Source organism: Haliotis rufescens, unplaced genomic scaffold (genome assembly GCF_023055435.1).
Source record: "Haliotis rufescens isolate VD_foot unplaced genomic scaffold, xgHalRufe1.0.p SCAF_14, whole genome shotgun sequence".
NCBI lineage: Eukaryota > Metazoa > Mollusca > Gastropoda > Lepetellida > Haliotidae > Haliotis > Haliotis rufescens.
The window spans coordinates 7,223,247-7,242,274 of NW_025963824.1; the positions used below are offsets into that span (position 1 = coordinate 7,223,247).

At 42.0% G+C, this 19,028-nt stretch overlaps 1 protein-coding gene across 1 annotated transcript; it reads right to left on the minus strand.

Moving 5' to 3' along the window:
• Positions 1-7,992: 7,992 nt before the first annotated feature.
• LOC124112899 lies at positions 7,993-18,042 on the minus strand. Its single transcript, XM_048395592.1, has 5 exons — positions 18,011-18,042; positions 16,127-16,192; positions 11,465-13,165; positions 10,709-10,763; positions 7,993-8,036 (listed from the first exon to the last, which is right to left on the minus strand). The coding sequence occupies exons 2-5, from the start codon at positions 16,166-16,168 to the stop codon at positions 7,993-7,995; spliced, it is 1,842 nt and encodes a 613-aa protein (XP_048251549.1). The 5' UTR covers positions 16,169-16,192; positions 18,011-18,042.
• Positions 18,043-19,028: the final 986 nt, after the last annotated feature.

The window sequence follows — 19,028 nt, forward strand, 5'->3', positions numbered from 1 at the left end:
GAAAGAACCCATAGATTCTGTGTTAATTTGCCTCAAGAACTGCCTTCTTGGACGAGAGCAGACACAGCACTTCCCCTTGTTGGTGTCCTTCCCATCATACCTCTCATCAGGATGAGAAAGATAAGGAGGATTGTGAAGAGCCCCAGCATCTGTACAGCTAAACATGTCGTGCTTTTCGTTTTTATGCTAGTTTCATTTAGAACAAGGATCATTATACATACCTGAAGTCAGACTCCTTTGTTGAAGGGTGCAACTTACTGCTCTTATGGACTCTGCTGATGATGGCGCCGCCTCTCGACCCACTCATGGAAACACTCAGTTAACACAGCAATCCATGCAGTTTCAAACATTAAGCTAACAAACAGGCTTAATACCATCTTCCCGAGGCAAGAGAGTTAACTGTCTATAAAAGTCCAGTTTCCACCCTTGCCAAACTAGGCTGGTATTATGGAGTAACATTTGGGCTGGACGAACGAGTCTATGCATAGTCCAATCAAAATCGCGCACAGAAATCGAAATCCGGTTATTAAACTGTCGTGCAGATTTCGATCGATTGCAGGATTTGCAAGTCATGTGCACTGCCAACTCGTTGTCAGCAGATATTTTCCAAATCTGTTCATGTTTCTAATCAAGGTGCTCACGTGATTTGATGCATCACGCGTTGTAAGACCCGTTTTATCACAATATAGATCCTGATTATCGAGCAGATCGTCCTGACTGGGCGCCACCATTTTGTGTGAAGCAAACGCAAGCGATACGAGAGGTGGAACCTGATTGGTAGGCTTAGAAGGGACATAACTGCTTAAAAGCCACTGGTGGCGCTACGATCCAGCCCAGTAATTCCAGCTTAGTTCGGCAAGGGTGGAAACTGGACTTTTAAAGTCAGTTAACTCTCTTACCTCGGGAAGATGACTTAATATCGATCCTGAACTCTTGATGCTGTTCAACCTACACAATAGATTCTCGTCACATCGCCTGTGGCAATTCGTCCGAAATGACTCAAAGTATGGGCTGCCCTACTAGAGTGCGATTCATCACATCACCAAATCTGTCCAGGAAAAGACTTGCCATCGTTGTCACGCAAGAATACCCTCCTTCATATCCACAATGATTGCAGTGTTGTGTAAGTGTCAACGTCTAGTAAAAGCTGTGGCACAAGAGCTTGGACACTTTTCATCCGGATACATATGTTATGCGAGATAACATTGATCCAAAGGCTTACTCGGCAATCATGGTAATGCTCTCTCGCGATTCGCTGTGCAGAGTTGCGTCCCTTGGGCACGCCAGAGACCTATGATTGTGGGTTCGAATCCCGGTTTGCCCCGATTATGTTTCTAGGTTTGTCAGCACCATACCCGTGCTCGTGGGTTTCACCGAAGTGGTAAACGTCTGAGACCTGCATCACTTCGGGCTTTCCTCCCACATTAAGCTGACACGCCGTGATATAACTGTAATAATGTTAAAAGCGGCGTTAAACCCAACTCAATCATTACTTTTCTTTCCATTAATATTTATCCTTTTCTGCTTGAGATTTGCACAAGAATAAAACCTTTCACAGGGAGCATGGGCTGTCTGTTTACGTTCTAGAGATGCTTGTACAAGTTTAAGGTTGAGCACCTGCTCGGGAGAAATGTCATGTATGATGCCCTTTCCAATGGATATTATTTTTTTACCCAAGATGTAAATATATTTTAACGCCGGACTCAGCACTTTTCCAACCATATGACGGCGGTGTTTAATATAATCCAGTCTGAACCAGACAACTCAGTGATTGACATCATGAGCATCGATCCACGCAATTGGAATACGATGACATGTATCAACCAAGTCAGCGAGCCTGACCACCCGATCCTGTTAGTCGCTTATTACGACATGCACAGTCGCCTTTTACAGGAAGCATGGGTTGCTGAAGACCTATTCTTCCCCGGATCTTCACGGGTCTTGGGTCTCCAAGAGGTAAAACATATCGGTACACATATGTCGGTATCATATAATGGGTGGGTTGGTGGGTTTCTCGGCAGGATAAAGTCAACGAATATAAACGATATCCGTTGGGGTCATATACGGATAGAGATGCAAATATCAAAGGTCAAGTAGGGACTACTTTCAGTGTTATAAACAAACATGGCGTCGCCCTCATCATTCGGCAATCGAGTCAGAATTAACCATCGCGAATCTGGATAAACTACAGGTATAATTGCTATCATTATCGAAAGAGCAGTCTAATATACTGAAAATCAGTGTCTAACTGTGATGTAGGCATTTTATAAGTTTTGGCAACTTTGGAGATATAAATTTCGAAACAATTTTCCGAGGACACTAGGCCTCGCCAAGCGGGATCAGTAGCCATATCTTGGCTTGTAGACCTCTGCGGCTTGAAACCTTTTCCACAAATTAAAATAGTTGAATCGTCGAAATATGTTTGAATTGTTACCTTGTTTTGTCGCTGTGTGTACACCTGACTGCACTTATGACAGAACAGGCGGACTGTCAACGTCTGAACGTGGCCGTGACGTCTCATTGACTAGGGTTAGAGTAGCTTCCCTTTGACAAGGCTCGCTAAATACAATGTTTATTCCTAGTGCAGGATATTATTACCATCCCCAAACACACAAGCGTGATAACCTCTATTTATTTGCAATGTGTACACTTGTCACATTTCAGTCATTCTGGCTTTTTGATTCGCTGACTGTGAACCCTGACCTTTACCTTTTTGCTCCATTCATTCATTCACATTTCGACCTGAGGAAAGTAATGATGCGTTAGTAATTTAATATCAAATTCTGAAATACCCAGGAGAAAAAAAACACATTATCTGTCTTAAACGTGCATATTAGCCATTTTCACTTAACTGCCCATACTTGCATCATGGTTACGTCTCACACATGAGTGAGTGAATGGTTTGGTTTGATGTTTTACGCCGCACTCAGCAATATTCCAGCTATATGACGGCGGTCTGTAAATAATCGAGTCTGAACCAGACAATCCTGTGATTAATATCATGAGCATCCATCCACGCAATTGAGATCGATGACATGCATCAACCAAGTCAGCGAGCCTGAGCACCCGATGACGTTAGTTGTTAGTTGCCTCTTACGACAAGCCCCCCCCCCCCCCCCCCCCCCTCCCCCATTACATTGCGAAACATGCACTTTTAGCACAATCTTATACTATTGATTTAATAAGAATCTAGTATCATTGAATATTGCGAAATTCGGATAAATGTACAACTGTTACCAAACTTTTGCACGTCTTTTCATAAAGGCATGATTATGACACAGTCGGAATATTTTGCATTGTTTGGGGTCAAAGTCATCAAGCAAGATTGCTGGTTTGGTAAAAAAGATTTGCAGGGCCTAAAGTGCAAGTGCGCAACGATTCAAATTTAAACCCCAGCAGTGTGTTGGATTTGGAATCTACAGTCAACGACGAGTTCTGTTTGACGTTCCCTGTAAAAGTGCCATAGGAAAATGTCATGTACAGGTATTAAAAACAATGTCATGAACAGGTGCCATGTAAAATGTCAAATATATATGTTGTCTACAAATCTCAAGTTCCAGATTATGAGGAAGTATCATGTGCATGCTTCATATTCAGGTGTCCTGTACATGTGTCGTGTACAGGCGTGATGTTTTCTCCCTGAGAGGATATGTAAGACCACGTCTTTCGAAGTATACTTATTTCAGCCACGTTTTTAATCGCAGTATATATGTTCATTGAAATGTGTCTAAATTTTGAAATAATCGCCAATAGCTGAGGGGATGATGTTAATCCGGCTGGGGTCCATGCAGGTAGCAAAAGTACTGTAAGTCCCCATGGACCCTAGCATGTTGATCTACCTTCAAATGCTGGCGATCTATAGCCCTTTTTATGACTATTTAGTGATATCTTTTATTGTTGTATGCTAGTTTTAAAACATTAAATCTCTGATATTCTGGTAATTTTACTGTCCATCGCTGACTGGTATTTATTTGTTTTAAATATATGTATAAATACTGTATAACTTCTCGTTACGATATGGCTGAAATATTGCCGATGTGACATAAAGCATAAACTCACTCACTCACTCACTCACTCACTCACTCACTCACTACAGGCGGCATGTTCAGCACCCGTGTACAGATGTCGTGTTGAAAGATTGTTTGTTTGTTTGTTGTATAACGCCGCACTCAGCAATATTCCAGCTCTTTGACAGCGGCCTCTAAATAATCGAGTCTGGACCAGACAATCCAGTTACTGACATCATTACCATCGATCCAGGCAATTGGGATCCGATGACATGCATCAACCGAGTCAGCGAGTCTGACCACCCGATCCCGTTAGTTGCTTTTTACGACAAGCATAGTCACCTTTTACGACAAGCATGGGTTGCTGAGGACCTATTCTACCCCGAAGATCCGGACTTTCACGAGTTGTCATGTACAAGTGTTTTCTACAGGTGAGATCGGTCAAGTTCACATGTCATGTTCAGGTGTTGAGTACATGTGTCATGTTGTGTGTGGGAGGAAGTCTCAAGGGAGAAAGCTAGGGTAAGGCAAGGTGCTCCTGGTACAGTGATGAAGGGAGGAGGTCTCAAGGAAGAAAGCTAGGGTAAGGCAACGTGCTCCTGGTACAGAAATGAAGGGATGAGGTCTCAAGGAAGATGCTAGGGCAAGGCAAGGTGCTCCTGGTACAGTGATGAAGGGAGGAAGCTAGGGTTAGGCAAGGCACCAACAGAAGATCCATTTCGTGCTTTTTAGGCACACAGGGCTTCTTATATTTGTACGAGAATACAGATTGTTACTTCTATATCAGTTGTGAGTTGAAGTTGCTGTGAATGGTATGACTCTTTTATTCAGCCAAATATTTACAATATTTACAGGTATCTCAATATGGTAAAGATATTATGACTGCATCCATGAAACATTGTTCTTTGATGACTGCTTTGTTAAGAAAACAATATACTATTATTTCTGCTCCACTTTGATGTTTAGAAACAAAGGGATTTATCTGGGATTTGGGGGAAATCATGTCTCAGAAACTGACCGTGATATAACCATGTTTCACCAAAAAAACTAAATGTTGACCTTTGACCAAGACATTTTCCAAGCAGATATCACAAAGAGGGTATATACTAAGTTTAATTTGTTTTGTTTGTTTGTCGTTTAACACCGCACTCAGCAATATTCCAGCGGTCTGTAACTAATCAAATCTGGACCAGACAATCCAGTGATTGACATCATGAGCATTGATCCACGCAATTGTGATACGATGACATGCATCAACCATGTCAGCGAGCCTGACCACCAGTTCCTGTTAGTCGTCTTTTACGACAAGCATAGTCACCTTTTACGGCAAGACTAGGTTGCTGAAGACCTATTCCACCCCGGATCTTCACGGGTCCAAAGTTTAATGAAGTAAATAAAAACATTTTTGACGTTTCTCCTCATCTCGTGACCTGAACTTCTGTGCCAAAAGAATACTGAAAAAGTTACTTAGAAGTCAGTGGAAGAAAAATCTCTTGTGGTAATAATATTTAAGTAGGCGTCAATGAAAACAGCACCGGCAATGGTGGTAGTCAATTACAACAAAAGCAGTCTCCCAACTTTGTCATGGTTGGTTGGTTGGTTTGTTGTTTAATGCCGCACTCAGCAATATTCCAGCTATATGACGGCAGTCTGTAAAAAAATTGAGTCTGGACCAGACAATCCAGTGATTAATATCATGAACATTGATCCACGCAATTGGGATCGACGACATGCATCAACCAAGTCAGCGAGCCTGACCACCCGATCCCGTAAGTCGCCTTTTACGACAAGCATAGTCACCTTTTACGGCAAGCATTGGTTGCTGAAGACCTATTCCACCATGTCCACCAAGGAATCTCCATGGGTATAGATTCCCAGCAAACTATGCTTGTGATAGAGTTGACTAAATGAATTGAGTGCTCAGGCTTGGTGACTTGGTTTTGTGTGTCATTGTATCCAAACATCATGGTTGGTTGGTTGGTTTGTTGTTTTATGCCGCACTCAGCAATATTACATCTATATGACGTCGGTCTGTAAATAGTCTAGTCTGGACCTGCCAATCCAGTGATTGATATCATGATCATCGATCCACGCAATTGGGATCGATAACAAGCATAATCGTCTTTTACGACAAGCATGGGTTGCTGATGACCTATTCTACCCCGGATCTTCACGGGTCCAAACACCGTGGATCGATGCTGATGTCAATCACTGGATTGTCTGGTCCAGATTCAATTATTTACAGATCGCCATCGTCTGGATAGAACATATCGTATGTATGCAGACTAGCATTCTGATTTCCTTATTGCCCAAACCCTAAAAAAACATGACATCTGTGCCATGATGTGGATATTTTCTAAACCTTGTCATGTTTGAATTTCCAAATCAAAATTTCCGAATGGAGGGGGGAAAGAAGGAAGCCAATTATTTTAAAATGAGGACATCTGACTGGCTCAAGAACCCACACATCCTTCCACTAGATTGACCTGTCGCGGCTTGCTCACCTGATTCGACCTTCTAATTTCTTCAGGTGGAAAGGCATAGTATCAACATAAAATAGCTGATGTTATTGATATTGTGTACACACCAAATCGCTCACTCTCTCTCACACACACGCCCAATAACATACACACACATCTCAACTACTTAATCACTCACACAAAAGCACTAATCATAAATCATCCCACCCACCCATTCTTAAATGGTAAATCCAACGACTCAAAAACAATACACCAACCTACTCACTCACAAAAAAATACACCCACCCACTTTTTCACTAACAATATACCTACCCACTCATTTACAATACACTCACCCAGTGACTCACAAACAGTACACCCACCCAGTGACTCACAAACAATACACCCACCCACTTTTACACAAAGTATATACCCACCCACCCACTCACAAACAATACACCAACCCAGTAACTCACAAACAATACGACCACCCAGTAGCAAACAATACACCCACCCACTGTTTGTCAGCAATACCCCAGCTATATAACAGCTGGACCAGACAATCCAGTGATTGACGTCATAAGCATCAGTCCACGCAAGCCTGTCCACCCGATTCCATTAGTTGCCGCCTATGACAACCACCCACCCACTCACAAACAACACCCAATGCATTCACCCACTAACAATAACCCCTTGAGACTCCAGGTACACTAGGTCCGCAGCAATCTCATTGAAATCAGACCTTAGTTCTCGCTACCACTAAACAAAGATCTGAAGACATCCCATATGGGGTCACATCAGAACGACCTTTCATCCGACCAATCAGAGCGTCGCTTACCAGATTATGAAAGTGACAGTCGAAATGCGATTTCTAATCATGCAACCCCGAAAACTTTTCACATAGGGTATTCTGAACAATAGTTATGGGTTTAACGACTGAATCCTTACAATCTAGACCATCTATTAGCCATTCCAGAATGTTTTTTTGGTTCAGGTTTCAAATTTGTAAATGAGAATTTGTCAAAATGTTTCAAAGCGTAGTCACCAATTTGAAATTAGTGCCGTAAAGCATGAGAAAGCTGCCTTCTGATTGGTCATTCCATTGGTCGGTCAAAGTTTGCTCAAGGTTGGTCTGATGTGACCCGTAATGGGATGTCCTTAGATCTTAGTTTAGCGGTAGCGAGAACTAAGATCTGATTTTAATGAGATTGGGTCCCCAGGAACCTGTATCGGTTGTGAGGGACGACCATGTGGATCAGGGCAGACAGTCTTGGTGACTTAAGCCCCATTCACATGGACAAACTTTACTCATATAAGCAAATTTACTCATGGAGTATATTTACTCATGTACGCAAAAGTATATTTACATTGCGTTCACATGAAGTTTATGCACGGCAGAAGTAAACATCATTTCATTAATAAATTGTGGACTTTTATCATTTGAGGCCATGTCGCTGTCGAAGATAGTCAACCAGAGGCGAAAGAGAGACTTTCCATACTTTCTTATTAGAGGATTAGTCTTAGGATTATGCCAGGAAAGAGAACTGTGGAAGAGAGAACGTTCTCAACACTGGTGGAAACAATCATTTGATGATAAACTGTGGATCAATAACTTTCGCATGACACGCGAAACATTTTATGAACATGTTATGTTCTTTGCAAGGAACTACAGCTGTATTTTCCTGATTATCAGTATCTTGGAATTAATATGCTTATGTAAGCAAATAGAGAATTTGTTCACATGACCAGAAATACTCAAGGAGCATTTATACTTATGAGTAAATATACTTTTACTAGACCTCATCAGGTGTAGCAAATATACTTTTACTCATGCCTCTCTACTCCTGGAGTATGTTTACTCACGTAAGCAAATGCGTTCACATGCCACCATAAGTAAATTTACTTATGTAAGTATATATACTCACGTAAGTAAAAGTGTCCGTGTGAATGGGGCTTTATTAGTTGAAATTGTGTCATCGTACCAAGACGGTATGGACCGTCACTCTCAATATCGACCACTAGATTATCTGGTCCAAACCCCGTCAATCAAGAAGCTGAAACATTGCTGACTGTGGCATGAAACAAAAAACAAACACGCAAACATCCATCCAACCACTTTTTCGCCCACCACTCACTTCATTAAATTGTCTTAATTGAATTTTCGAGACTTTGATCGAAGGAGTTTAATTCTGCCACAACATCATATTCACAATATCGTGCAGCACGCGGAAGATGAGATGCGAACTCCTTAATTCCCCGTCTTGACAACATATCGGCCCGACAATTTTGTTTCCCACCAATTTGAACAGTAGATAAACTAAATTTATACTTACATACTTCTTCATTAATTTTATTAATAATAAAAGTTTGAATTTTACTGCTCCTCTGTTTTCGAATCCTAGTATTACCATGTAAAGATGTGTCGTCACAATATGTATTAAGTAATTTAACGGTTGACTCATTATCGCAATACGCTTCAATATTCATACCTTGCCAGCCTTTACCATATAGTTTAAGAGCAACCCAAATGGCCAACATTTCGAGATCATTATTGTGGAGTTTGTGCGGGTTCGAATAAGCAGCACTAAATACATGGTAGGTTATTATGTCTTGCCACAAGCCCCCCAACCCAGCCATCCTCTGAGAGAAGCTGCCGGACCGTTTATAGCACGAGTCTGTGTAGAGCTGGACGGCTTGTAGGGTTTCTCTGTACTTGCTGTCCAGGGAAGCTGGAAATGAAAGAATAATTTCAAATGAAAAAGAGTGAGTGAGTGAGTTGGGTTTTACGTCGCTTTTAACATTATTCATGTTACATCGCGGCGGGTCAGCTTAATGTGGGAGGAAAGCCCGAAGTGATGCAGGTCTCAGATGTTTACCACTTCGGTGAAACACACGAGCCTAGAAGCATAATCAGGGCGAACCGAGATTCGAACACACAAATGTAGGTTTCTGGCCTGCCCAAGGGACGCAACTCTGCACAGCGATTTGCGACACCTCAGACGACTGGGCCACCTGTGCCTCCCAAATGAAAAAGAGGTGAGGTGAGGTGATATGTGTCATGTTCAAGAGAAGCTGCATTTGTATAGTGACATGCATGTGTGTGGTTTGGAGGGGGGGGGGGGGGGGGGGCAGCTGTCGTATTACCAGAAATGTGTGATGTCAGAGATGTGTGTGTGTGTGTGAGGTCAACATCCACTTTCCCAGACTGTTTTCTAACAATTATTTTTTACTTATGCACTCAAAACAGCACTGTAACATTTTTTTATATTCCAGCTATATGACGGTGGTCTGTAAATAATCGAGTCTGAACAAGACAATCCGGTGGTTGACTTCATGAGCATCAGTCCACTCAATTGAGATATGATGACAGACATCTACCAAGTCAGCGAGCCTGACCACCCGATTCCATTAGTCGACTCTTACGACAAGCTAGGATCAGCCAGATAATTAATGTGTGTGTGTTTGTGTGTGTGTGTGCATGGACAAAATGCAAAGGTAAAATCAAGATAAAAAATTACCCTTTAACAAATTTTTGGAGTCATCATTGGTGGGACATTTTTATGTGAAGTTTCAGATTCATTTGTTTGTTGTCAGCAATATTCCAGCTAAATGACACCGATCTGTAAATAATGGACCAGACAATCCATTAACTGACATCATCATCAATCCACGCAATTGGGACACGATGTCATGCTGATCTGAGTCTGATCCATTCACTTCCCTCTAATGACCAGCATACTGATTCAAACCCGAAATCGCCAACTAGATCAACGTCCTTATTTCAGCTGGACTTCTGTCATATAGATGGAATATTGCTGAGTGCAGCGTTTAACAACAAACAAATGGTATGCAATTGTAGGACTTTTTGTAACATTGGGGCATAAATTTCAACAGTGGCAGGGAAAGTCTTTATATTACTTCACGTCGTAACAAAAATTCAGGTGTGGCGGGAAATGGGAAACACAGAAAATAATACCAACTGCCTCAGTCTAGCAAGAGAACTTCGTCCAAATCCCACATAAATCCCCGCCCAGTTAAACCAAGACACTGACTGAGTATGGTTTTACACCGCTTTTAGCAATATTCCAGCAATATCACAGCGACGGACACCAGAAATAGGCTCCGAACATTGTACCCATGTCGGGAATCGAACCCAGGTCTTCGGCGTGACGAGCAAACGCTTTAACCACTAGGCTACCCGACCGCCCTAAACCAAGACAGGTAAACCGCTGCAGTACTTACTTGACTTGTTCTGTGCAGCTGAAGTCTGTCCTTGCACAGTTCTCTCCCTTGTTGCCTGGAGAAAATTAAATTATGGTTAGCTTATCATAGCATATGGCATATATTTCCTCAATGTTTTTAGTTTGTTAACTGAACTTACAATATTGTTGGTTTTCAAATGAACAAGTCGTTGGTCGAAATAAAACTTCACCAAAATTTTAATGAACTTTTCTGAGTTTCCTAAATTTATGCCACTTATCTCCTCTCAAGGCACATGTATGCTACCGTTTCTCCCAAAAGACTGCAAAAGTGGTTATGTCATACCGAGGAACTTGAATTCTTATCGGTAAACATTAGTTGAACCACTTCGCTTTATTTTCATATTTCACAACAAAACTAATTTGAGTGATGCTTCATGTTTACTTACTTTTTAATTTTTTCAGCAGTATTACAACAATATTTGAAAAAAAGTCTTTTTAATTATGTGGCTATTTCTCTTTTCCCTGATCCTTATTAATCATTGCTTTATGGACTGGCTGGCCATAAAACTTTTTGAAACAAATACTAGTATACATTTTTTAATTTGAAAGTAGGGGAATAAAGGTAATTCCATAAATATATACCACAAAATAAGTTTTCTTTCATTTTAATTTGTCTTTATTTCACCCTATCCATCTCAGAGGAAAAACTCTTTCTTTATTTTTTGTCTTATTTCATTTAACCACCCAAATATCTGGGAAATTTCTGTAAAGTAAAAAAATAAAAGAGAAATCTTACCTCTCTACTCAACCAGACATCCTGATGCAGATCATTAAAGCTCTGAAATGCAGCTTCCCTTGGGTATTTCATCCGATCCAGCATTCCATCAAGCATTTTTAGCTGGTCCTGGAATCCTGATTGTCCATAAAGTGCATCCAGAGTTTGCGATACCATTTTACTGAGGAACTGTCTTTGGAATGTTACCGGGGCAATCAGTTTGCTTGGTGATTCCGTCTTCTCTAGACTCTGTTGTGATTTCTGGTCCAGCACTCCTTCAAGCATCTTCAGCTGGTCCTGGAATCCTGATTGTCCATAAAGTGCATCCAGAGTTTGCGATACCATTTTACTGAGGAACTGTCTTTGGAATGTTACCGTGGCAATCAGTTTGCTTGGTGATTCCGTCTTCTCTAGACTCTGTTGTGATTTCTGGTCCAGCACTCCTTCAAGCATCTTCAGCTGGTCCTGGAATCCTGATTGTCCATAAAGTGCATCCAGAGTTTGCGATACCATTTTACTGAGGAACTGTCTTTGGAATGTTACCGGGGCAATCAGTTTGCTTGGTGATTCCGTCTTCTCTAGACTCTGTTGTGATTTCTGGTCCAGCACTCCTTCAAGCATCTTCAGCTGGTCCTGGAATCCTGATTGTCCATAAAGTGCATCCAGAGTTTGCGATACCATTTTACTGAGGAACTGTCTTTGGAATGTTACCGGGGCAATCAGTTTGCTTGGTGATTCCGTCTTCTCTAGACTCTGTTGTGATTTCTGGTCCAGCACTCCTTCAAGCATCTTCAGCTGGTCCTGGAATCCTGATTGTCCATGAAGTGCATTCATAGTTTGCGATACCATTTTACTAAAGATCTCTTTCTGAAGCATGAGAGGTGATGCAGTTTGGTCTTCGGATAAAACCAGTTTGCTTCCGGACACTTCCACCTCTAGACTCTGAGATGACTCATCATCTTCTTTTTCATCTGGTGTTGTGTCAAGTTTTAGTTGTCTCAGAAGGCTTTGAAACGCATCCTTTGTCAATACCACCCTGCTTATTGGTGATGCTTCATTTCTGGAGTTAAAGTCAAGTGGTCCATCGAACTTTCTCACCATTTCCTTCATCAGTTGTAATTGTTGGTCCAGCAATCTTGCTTGTGCATAAGCTGCAAGCAGGTTTTGTAATTGTGGTTCACACTGACCACTGACTTCAACCAGTTTGCTTGGTGATTCTGCTGAATGCAGAGTTTGATCCTCGTCAGCTTCAGATGCTGAACGTTGAAGCTGTGTCCGGAGGCTCTGAAAGGCATCGCTTGTCAGCACAACATGTTTGCTTGGTGATGTTTTCTTTCCAAAGTGCATTTCCAGCAATTCTTCTTCTTCTTCTAATGTGGTCTGAACTTTTAACAGAGCTCTCTGTATGAGATCATTATTCAGCAACTCGGGTTGTGTATTGATGACAACGAGAGTCTGCAACACATTCTCCCCTTCCAGCTTTCTCTGCAGCTTCAGCAGTGTTGATGCTTCTTCATACGTGGAGATTCTGGACCAGCTTTGTGATACTTCCTGCTCTAGACTGATAGATGATCGACTCATCAGTACTTGGAACATGATCACGTCATACTGCATCAACACCCTGTTTGTGTCTTCCTCCACCACACACATTGTTCCGTATCCACGGGATACAGAAGCTGGTGCTACCACCAGCCCCACAAGGGCCAGGAACACCAATACTCCCTGGAAAATGAACACACAGTTGTAAGTAAGTTAGTTTGGTTTGTCAATCAACAATATTCAAGCAATATGACAGAAGTCTGTCAATATGTGTGTCTGGACCAGAAAATCGAGTGTCTTACATCATGATCATTGTTGGTTGGTTTGTTTTTTGTTTTACACCACACTCAGCAATATTCCAGCTATATGACAGCGGTCTGTAAATAATCGAGTCTGGACCAGACAATCCAGTGATTAATATCATGAGCATCGATCCACGCAATTGGAATCGATGACATACATCAACCAAGTCAGCGAGTCTGACCACCCGATCCCGTTAGGCGCCTTTTACGTCAAGAATGGGTTGCTGATGACATATTCTACCCTGGATCTTCATGTGCATCGATCCACACAACTGGGATAAGGTGAGGTGAAATTGGGTTTAACGTCGCGTCCAAGATTATTGCACTTATATAGCGACGTGCATGCACGTGTATGTGTGTGTGTGGCTGCTTGTACTAGTCCAGACTGATGCCGATTTATAGTGCTAGCTCACTGAGATACCATGCCGCAGTTTAACATGAATACCCCACTCAGACACAGTATACTGACTCCGAGCTGACCAGTCCTTGTTTTAGCCCCTTAATGCCGAGCGCCAGACAGGGTAACAACAAGTACCATCTTTTAACGTCTTTTTGTATGACGCGGCCCGGGATCGAACCCTGGACCTTCCGCTCTCCGGGCAGACGCTCTACCACAAGACCACGGAGGCGGTCACAACTGGGATAAGATAACATGACATTGACAAATCACGAAGCCTAAAAAACGGATCCATTTACCACAAGCATAGGTAGTTGTTTAATATTAACTAAGCAATATTCCAGCTCCATGACAGAGCTCTGTAAATATTCTAGTATGGACCGGGGACATGGGTGGCCCAGTCGTCTAAGGCGCCATGATTTGCTGTGCAGAGTTGCATCCCTTGGGCACGCCAGGCACCAATGATTATGGGTTCGCCCCGATTATGTTTCTAGGTTTGTCAGCACTAAACCCATGCTAGTGGGTTTCACTGAAGTGGTAAATGTCTGAGACCTGCATCACTTGGGGCTTTATTCCCACATTAAGCTGACACGCCATGATATAACATGAATAATGTTAAAAGCAGGGTTAAAACCAAACTCACTCACTCGCTCGCTGGACCAGACAATGCAGCATCTGACATAATGGGCATTGATCTTGTATGTTGATTTGGGTTGCTGAAGACCTATTCTGACTTGGATCTTCAGGGTTCAGTTTACATATGTGAGGGGTTTAGTATAAATTACTTGGTTTTTAGATTAACTAATAGTCCCATTATGTCACACTTTTAAAATAAAATAAGTATTTCTTTCTTTCTACAAAAATATAAAAATAATGGATGTCACCCTTTTATTGTCTTCTTTATTTCACCTGACCTTCATATCATTAAAACTCATTTTGGATCGAAGACAAGCATCAACCAAGTCAGCGAGCCTGACCACCCGATCCCATCGTAAAAGGCGACTTACGGGATCGGGTGGTCAGACTCGCCGACTTGGTTGATGCATGTCATCGATCCCAATTGCGTGGATCGATGCTCATGATATTAATCACTGGATTGTCTGGTCCAGACTCTATTATTTACAGACCAACGTCATATTGCTCGAATATTGCTGAGTGCGGCGTTAAACAACAAACAAACAAACAAACAAACCAAACCAATTGCATGGATGGATGCTCATAACGGGATCGGATGGTCAGGCTCGCTGACTTGGTTGATGCATGTCATCGATCCCAATTGCGTGGATCGATGTTCATTATGTCAATGGCCAAAAAGTAATGGCCAAAAAGAGTTTTTTTGGAACATGTCAGTCATATTGAAAATCAGATTCAAACCTCAAATGAGTCATTGAGTATGGTTTTATGCCGCTTGTAGCTTTATTCCAGCAATTTCACGGCTGGGGACACCTGAAATGGGTTTCACACATTGTATCCAAGTAGGTCCTGAATCAAACCCGGGTCTTTGCCATGACTGGCGAACGCTTTAACCACAAGGCTACCCATCGCTCACAAAACTCAAATGAAAAATGGGACATGTGTTGCGCCACTACTAATGACACAGACACAAAATTTTATTTTACATTTTGCACAAAAACCTCTGAGTTATCACCTTAAAGGACCTTTCACTATGATCAAAGTGCAAATGTCAAAATTTTAAATATCGCAAAAAAATCTGAGCCAATCTCATTAAGATCAGATCTTAGTTCTCGCTATCACTAAACAAAGGTCTCAGGAGATCCCATTATGGGTCACGCCAGAACGACCTTTCATTCGACCAATCAAGACGTCGCTTACCAGATCATGAAAGTGACAGTCAGAATGTGTTTTCTAACCATGCAACCTCAAAAACATTAACACAGGGTATTCTAAATGACAGTTATGGGCTGTACGACTGATTCCGTCAAAATATCGCCTATCTCGCGCTTCCGTTGGATAAACATTTGAATGGGGGAGAACTAAGATCTAATTTTTATGATACTAACGTCTGATGTACTGAATTTCATTTCAAGTAAAAGAAAATTGTGAGTGAGTGAGTTTTTAACAGTATTACAGTTATATCACGACGTGTCAGCTTAATGTGGGAGGAAAGCCCAAAGTGATGCAGGTCTCAGACGTTTATCACTTCGGTGAAACCCACGAGCACGGGTATGGTGCTGACAAACCTAGAAACATAATCTGGGTGAACCTGGATTCGAACCCACAATCATAGGTTTCTGGCGTGCCCAAGGGACGCAACTCTGCACAGCGAATCGCAGCGCCTTAGACGACTGGGCCATCCGTGCCCCCAAGAAAATTGTGAGTAATGGTACAACAAAGGTTCAAATATCATAAGAGCTATTGACCTGAGAACTAATTATATGAAATGTTCTGAAACTAGTTCAAAGAAGAAATTAAGACAAGTCTCACCTTTAATGTGTATTTTCCCATGGTGGAGCTCAGCATTGTCATGTTAGATTACCCACACCAGGGCAGCTGAAACACAAAGTGAAATCATTGTAAAATGTCTGTCATTTTTGCCTCCTTTGTTTGTTTGTTGTTGAGTGCCGTACTCCAGTGATTGACATCATGAGCATCGATCCCAAAATTGGAATACGATGACATGCATCAACCAAGTCAGCGAGTCTGACCACATGGTCCCGTTAGTCACAGGGTAGAATAGATCATCAGCAACCCATGATTGCCGTAAAAGGCGACTATGCATGTTGTTAGAGGCGACTAATGGGATCGGCAGGTCAACCTCACTGACTTGGTTGATGCATGTCATCATATCCCGATTGTGGGGGGGGACAGTCGGGTAGCCTAGTGGTTAAAGTGTTCGCTCGTCACGCCAAAGACCCTGGTTTGATTCCCGACATGGGTACAATGTGTGAACCCCATTTCTGGTGTCCCCCGCCGTGATATTGCTAAAAGGGGCGTAAATCCATACTCACTCATTCAACCAATTGTGAGGTGAGGTGAGGTGAAATGGGGTTTAACGTCGCGTCCAAGATTATTGCACTCATATAGCGACGTGCATGCACGTGTATGTGTGTGGCTGCTTGTACTAGTCCGGACTGATGCCGATTTATAGTGCTAGCACACTGAGATATCATGCCACAGTTTAACATGAATATCCCACTCAGACACAGTATACTGACTCCAAGCCGACCAGTCCTTGTTTTAGCCCCTTAATGCCGAGCGCCAGACAGGGTAACAACAAGTACCATCTTTTAACGTCTTTTGGTATGACGCAGCCAGGGATCGAACCCCGGTCTTCCGCTCTCCGGGCGGACGCTCTACCACAAGACCACGGAGGCGGTCCAACCAATTATGGGATCGATGCTCATGTCAATCACTGGATTGTCTGGTCAAGACTCGATTATTTATAGGCCGCTGTCATAAAGCTGAAATATTGCTGAGTGCGGCGTTAAACAACAAACAAACAACACCATACTCGGCAATATTCCAGCTATTTGACAGCGGTCTGTAAACAAACGAGTCTGGACCAGACAATCCTGTGATTGACATTCAGAGCATCTTTCCATGCATACGATGATTTTGGTTAGTTGGTTTGTTGTTTAACGCTGCACTCAGCAATATTCCAGCTATATGACAGCGTTCTGTCAATGATCGAATCTGGACCAGACAATCCAGTGATTGATATCATAAGCATCGATCTACGCAATTTGGATCGATGACATGCATCAACCACGACAACAAGCCTGACCACCTGATCCTATTAGTCGCCTTTTACGGCAAACATGGGTTGCCGAAGACCTATTCTACCTCGGAATCTTCACAGGTCTCATACGATGAAAAGCATCAACCAAGTCACTAAGTCTGGGTGGTACCGGTACATAGATATACGGGAAGAATTTTGAAGATCTTTCCCAGGTATAATGTTCACCTGTACAGGAACAATACTTCTGGTAAATCAATTCCCCCAGAACAAATTTACAGTGGGACATATTTACTCTCACACATACATGTATATTGATCAGGGTATACACTAGCAGCCTCCTCTGGGGCGATATTGATTTTGTCGAATCCATCCCACCCGCAGAGGGTGGTGTTGACCTGCTTACACAACGCTATGAAAACGATTCACTTCACACAATAATCCAAAACCCTAAACAACAGCTTACTCGCCTCTCAGCTTAATCAAATCGTCCACCTCAGCACACACACAGGATAGATGGAGAAAACCAACCAGCCAAAACAATGGACACAACACCTAATGGTGCAACAGTAGTCATTCTAAAATTTGAAAACTGAGTATTTTCCATTATTTTGAGTATGAGAAGGAGGTACCTGTAATGCTGCACACCTGTTCTGAAGATAACCTCATGTGATGCAATACTAAAGCAATACCTTACCTGAATGAACAGGCTATATTTAGAACCAGTCCATGATTCAATCAATAGACAATGGCGTCAATAGATTTCCAAGGTTTACCTGGGGTTACACTTGGAAGGCAAACTGGGAAATGTTTTGTTATTTAGTGAGTTAAAATTTAACAAATCAGGATTCATTAAAAGTTATTTTCTTAATTTCAGAGATATTTAACATTGTATTGTATTTCAACAATGCTTCAATTTTGTTATTCTCTTTTTTTAAGACAGAATAGGCACTGGTAGAAATTGTAATAGAGTTGCTTTGAATGCTGCTTTGAACACTATTCCAGCTACATCAGGGCATGAGACCCACGAAGATCCGGCAACCGATGCTTGTAGTTGAAGAAGACTATGCCTGTCTTTAACAGGATCGGGTGGTCAGACTCACTTGGTTGATGATGTTTGTCATTGTATGCCAATTGCGTGGATCGATGCTCATGATGTCAATCACTGGATTGTCTGGTCTAGACTCAATTATTTACAATTATTTTACCGGAGTCATTTAGTTGGAATATCGCTGAGTACGGCGTTAAACAACAAACAAACAACTTGGAAGGCAAACTGGGAAATGGGCTAGTGTGAACGCTGCTTTGAAGACTAGCATCGATCCACGCAATTGAGTACACTGTCATAGGGTATCCATGTTAAACTGGTATCTCAGTGGGCTAGAACTATATAACTGACAAGCAGTCATACTCAGAGATATGTGTGTGTGTGTGTGTGTGTGTGTGTGTGTGTGTGTGTATGTGAGTGAAATAATCTTGAATGAGATGTTAAAACTTATTTTACCACCTTTAACAAAATCTGTAAAGAAGGGAAAATTGTCTCAACAGTCACTCAAGCATAAAGTCTGCATACACAATCCTACACCTGATACCTTACAGCCACGACATTACCTAGGTGGTCATGCACAGATGAGTCCCCATACACGACCC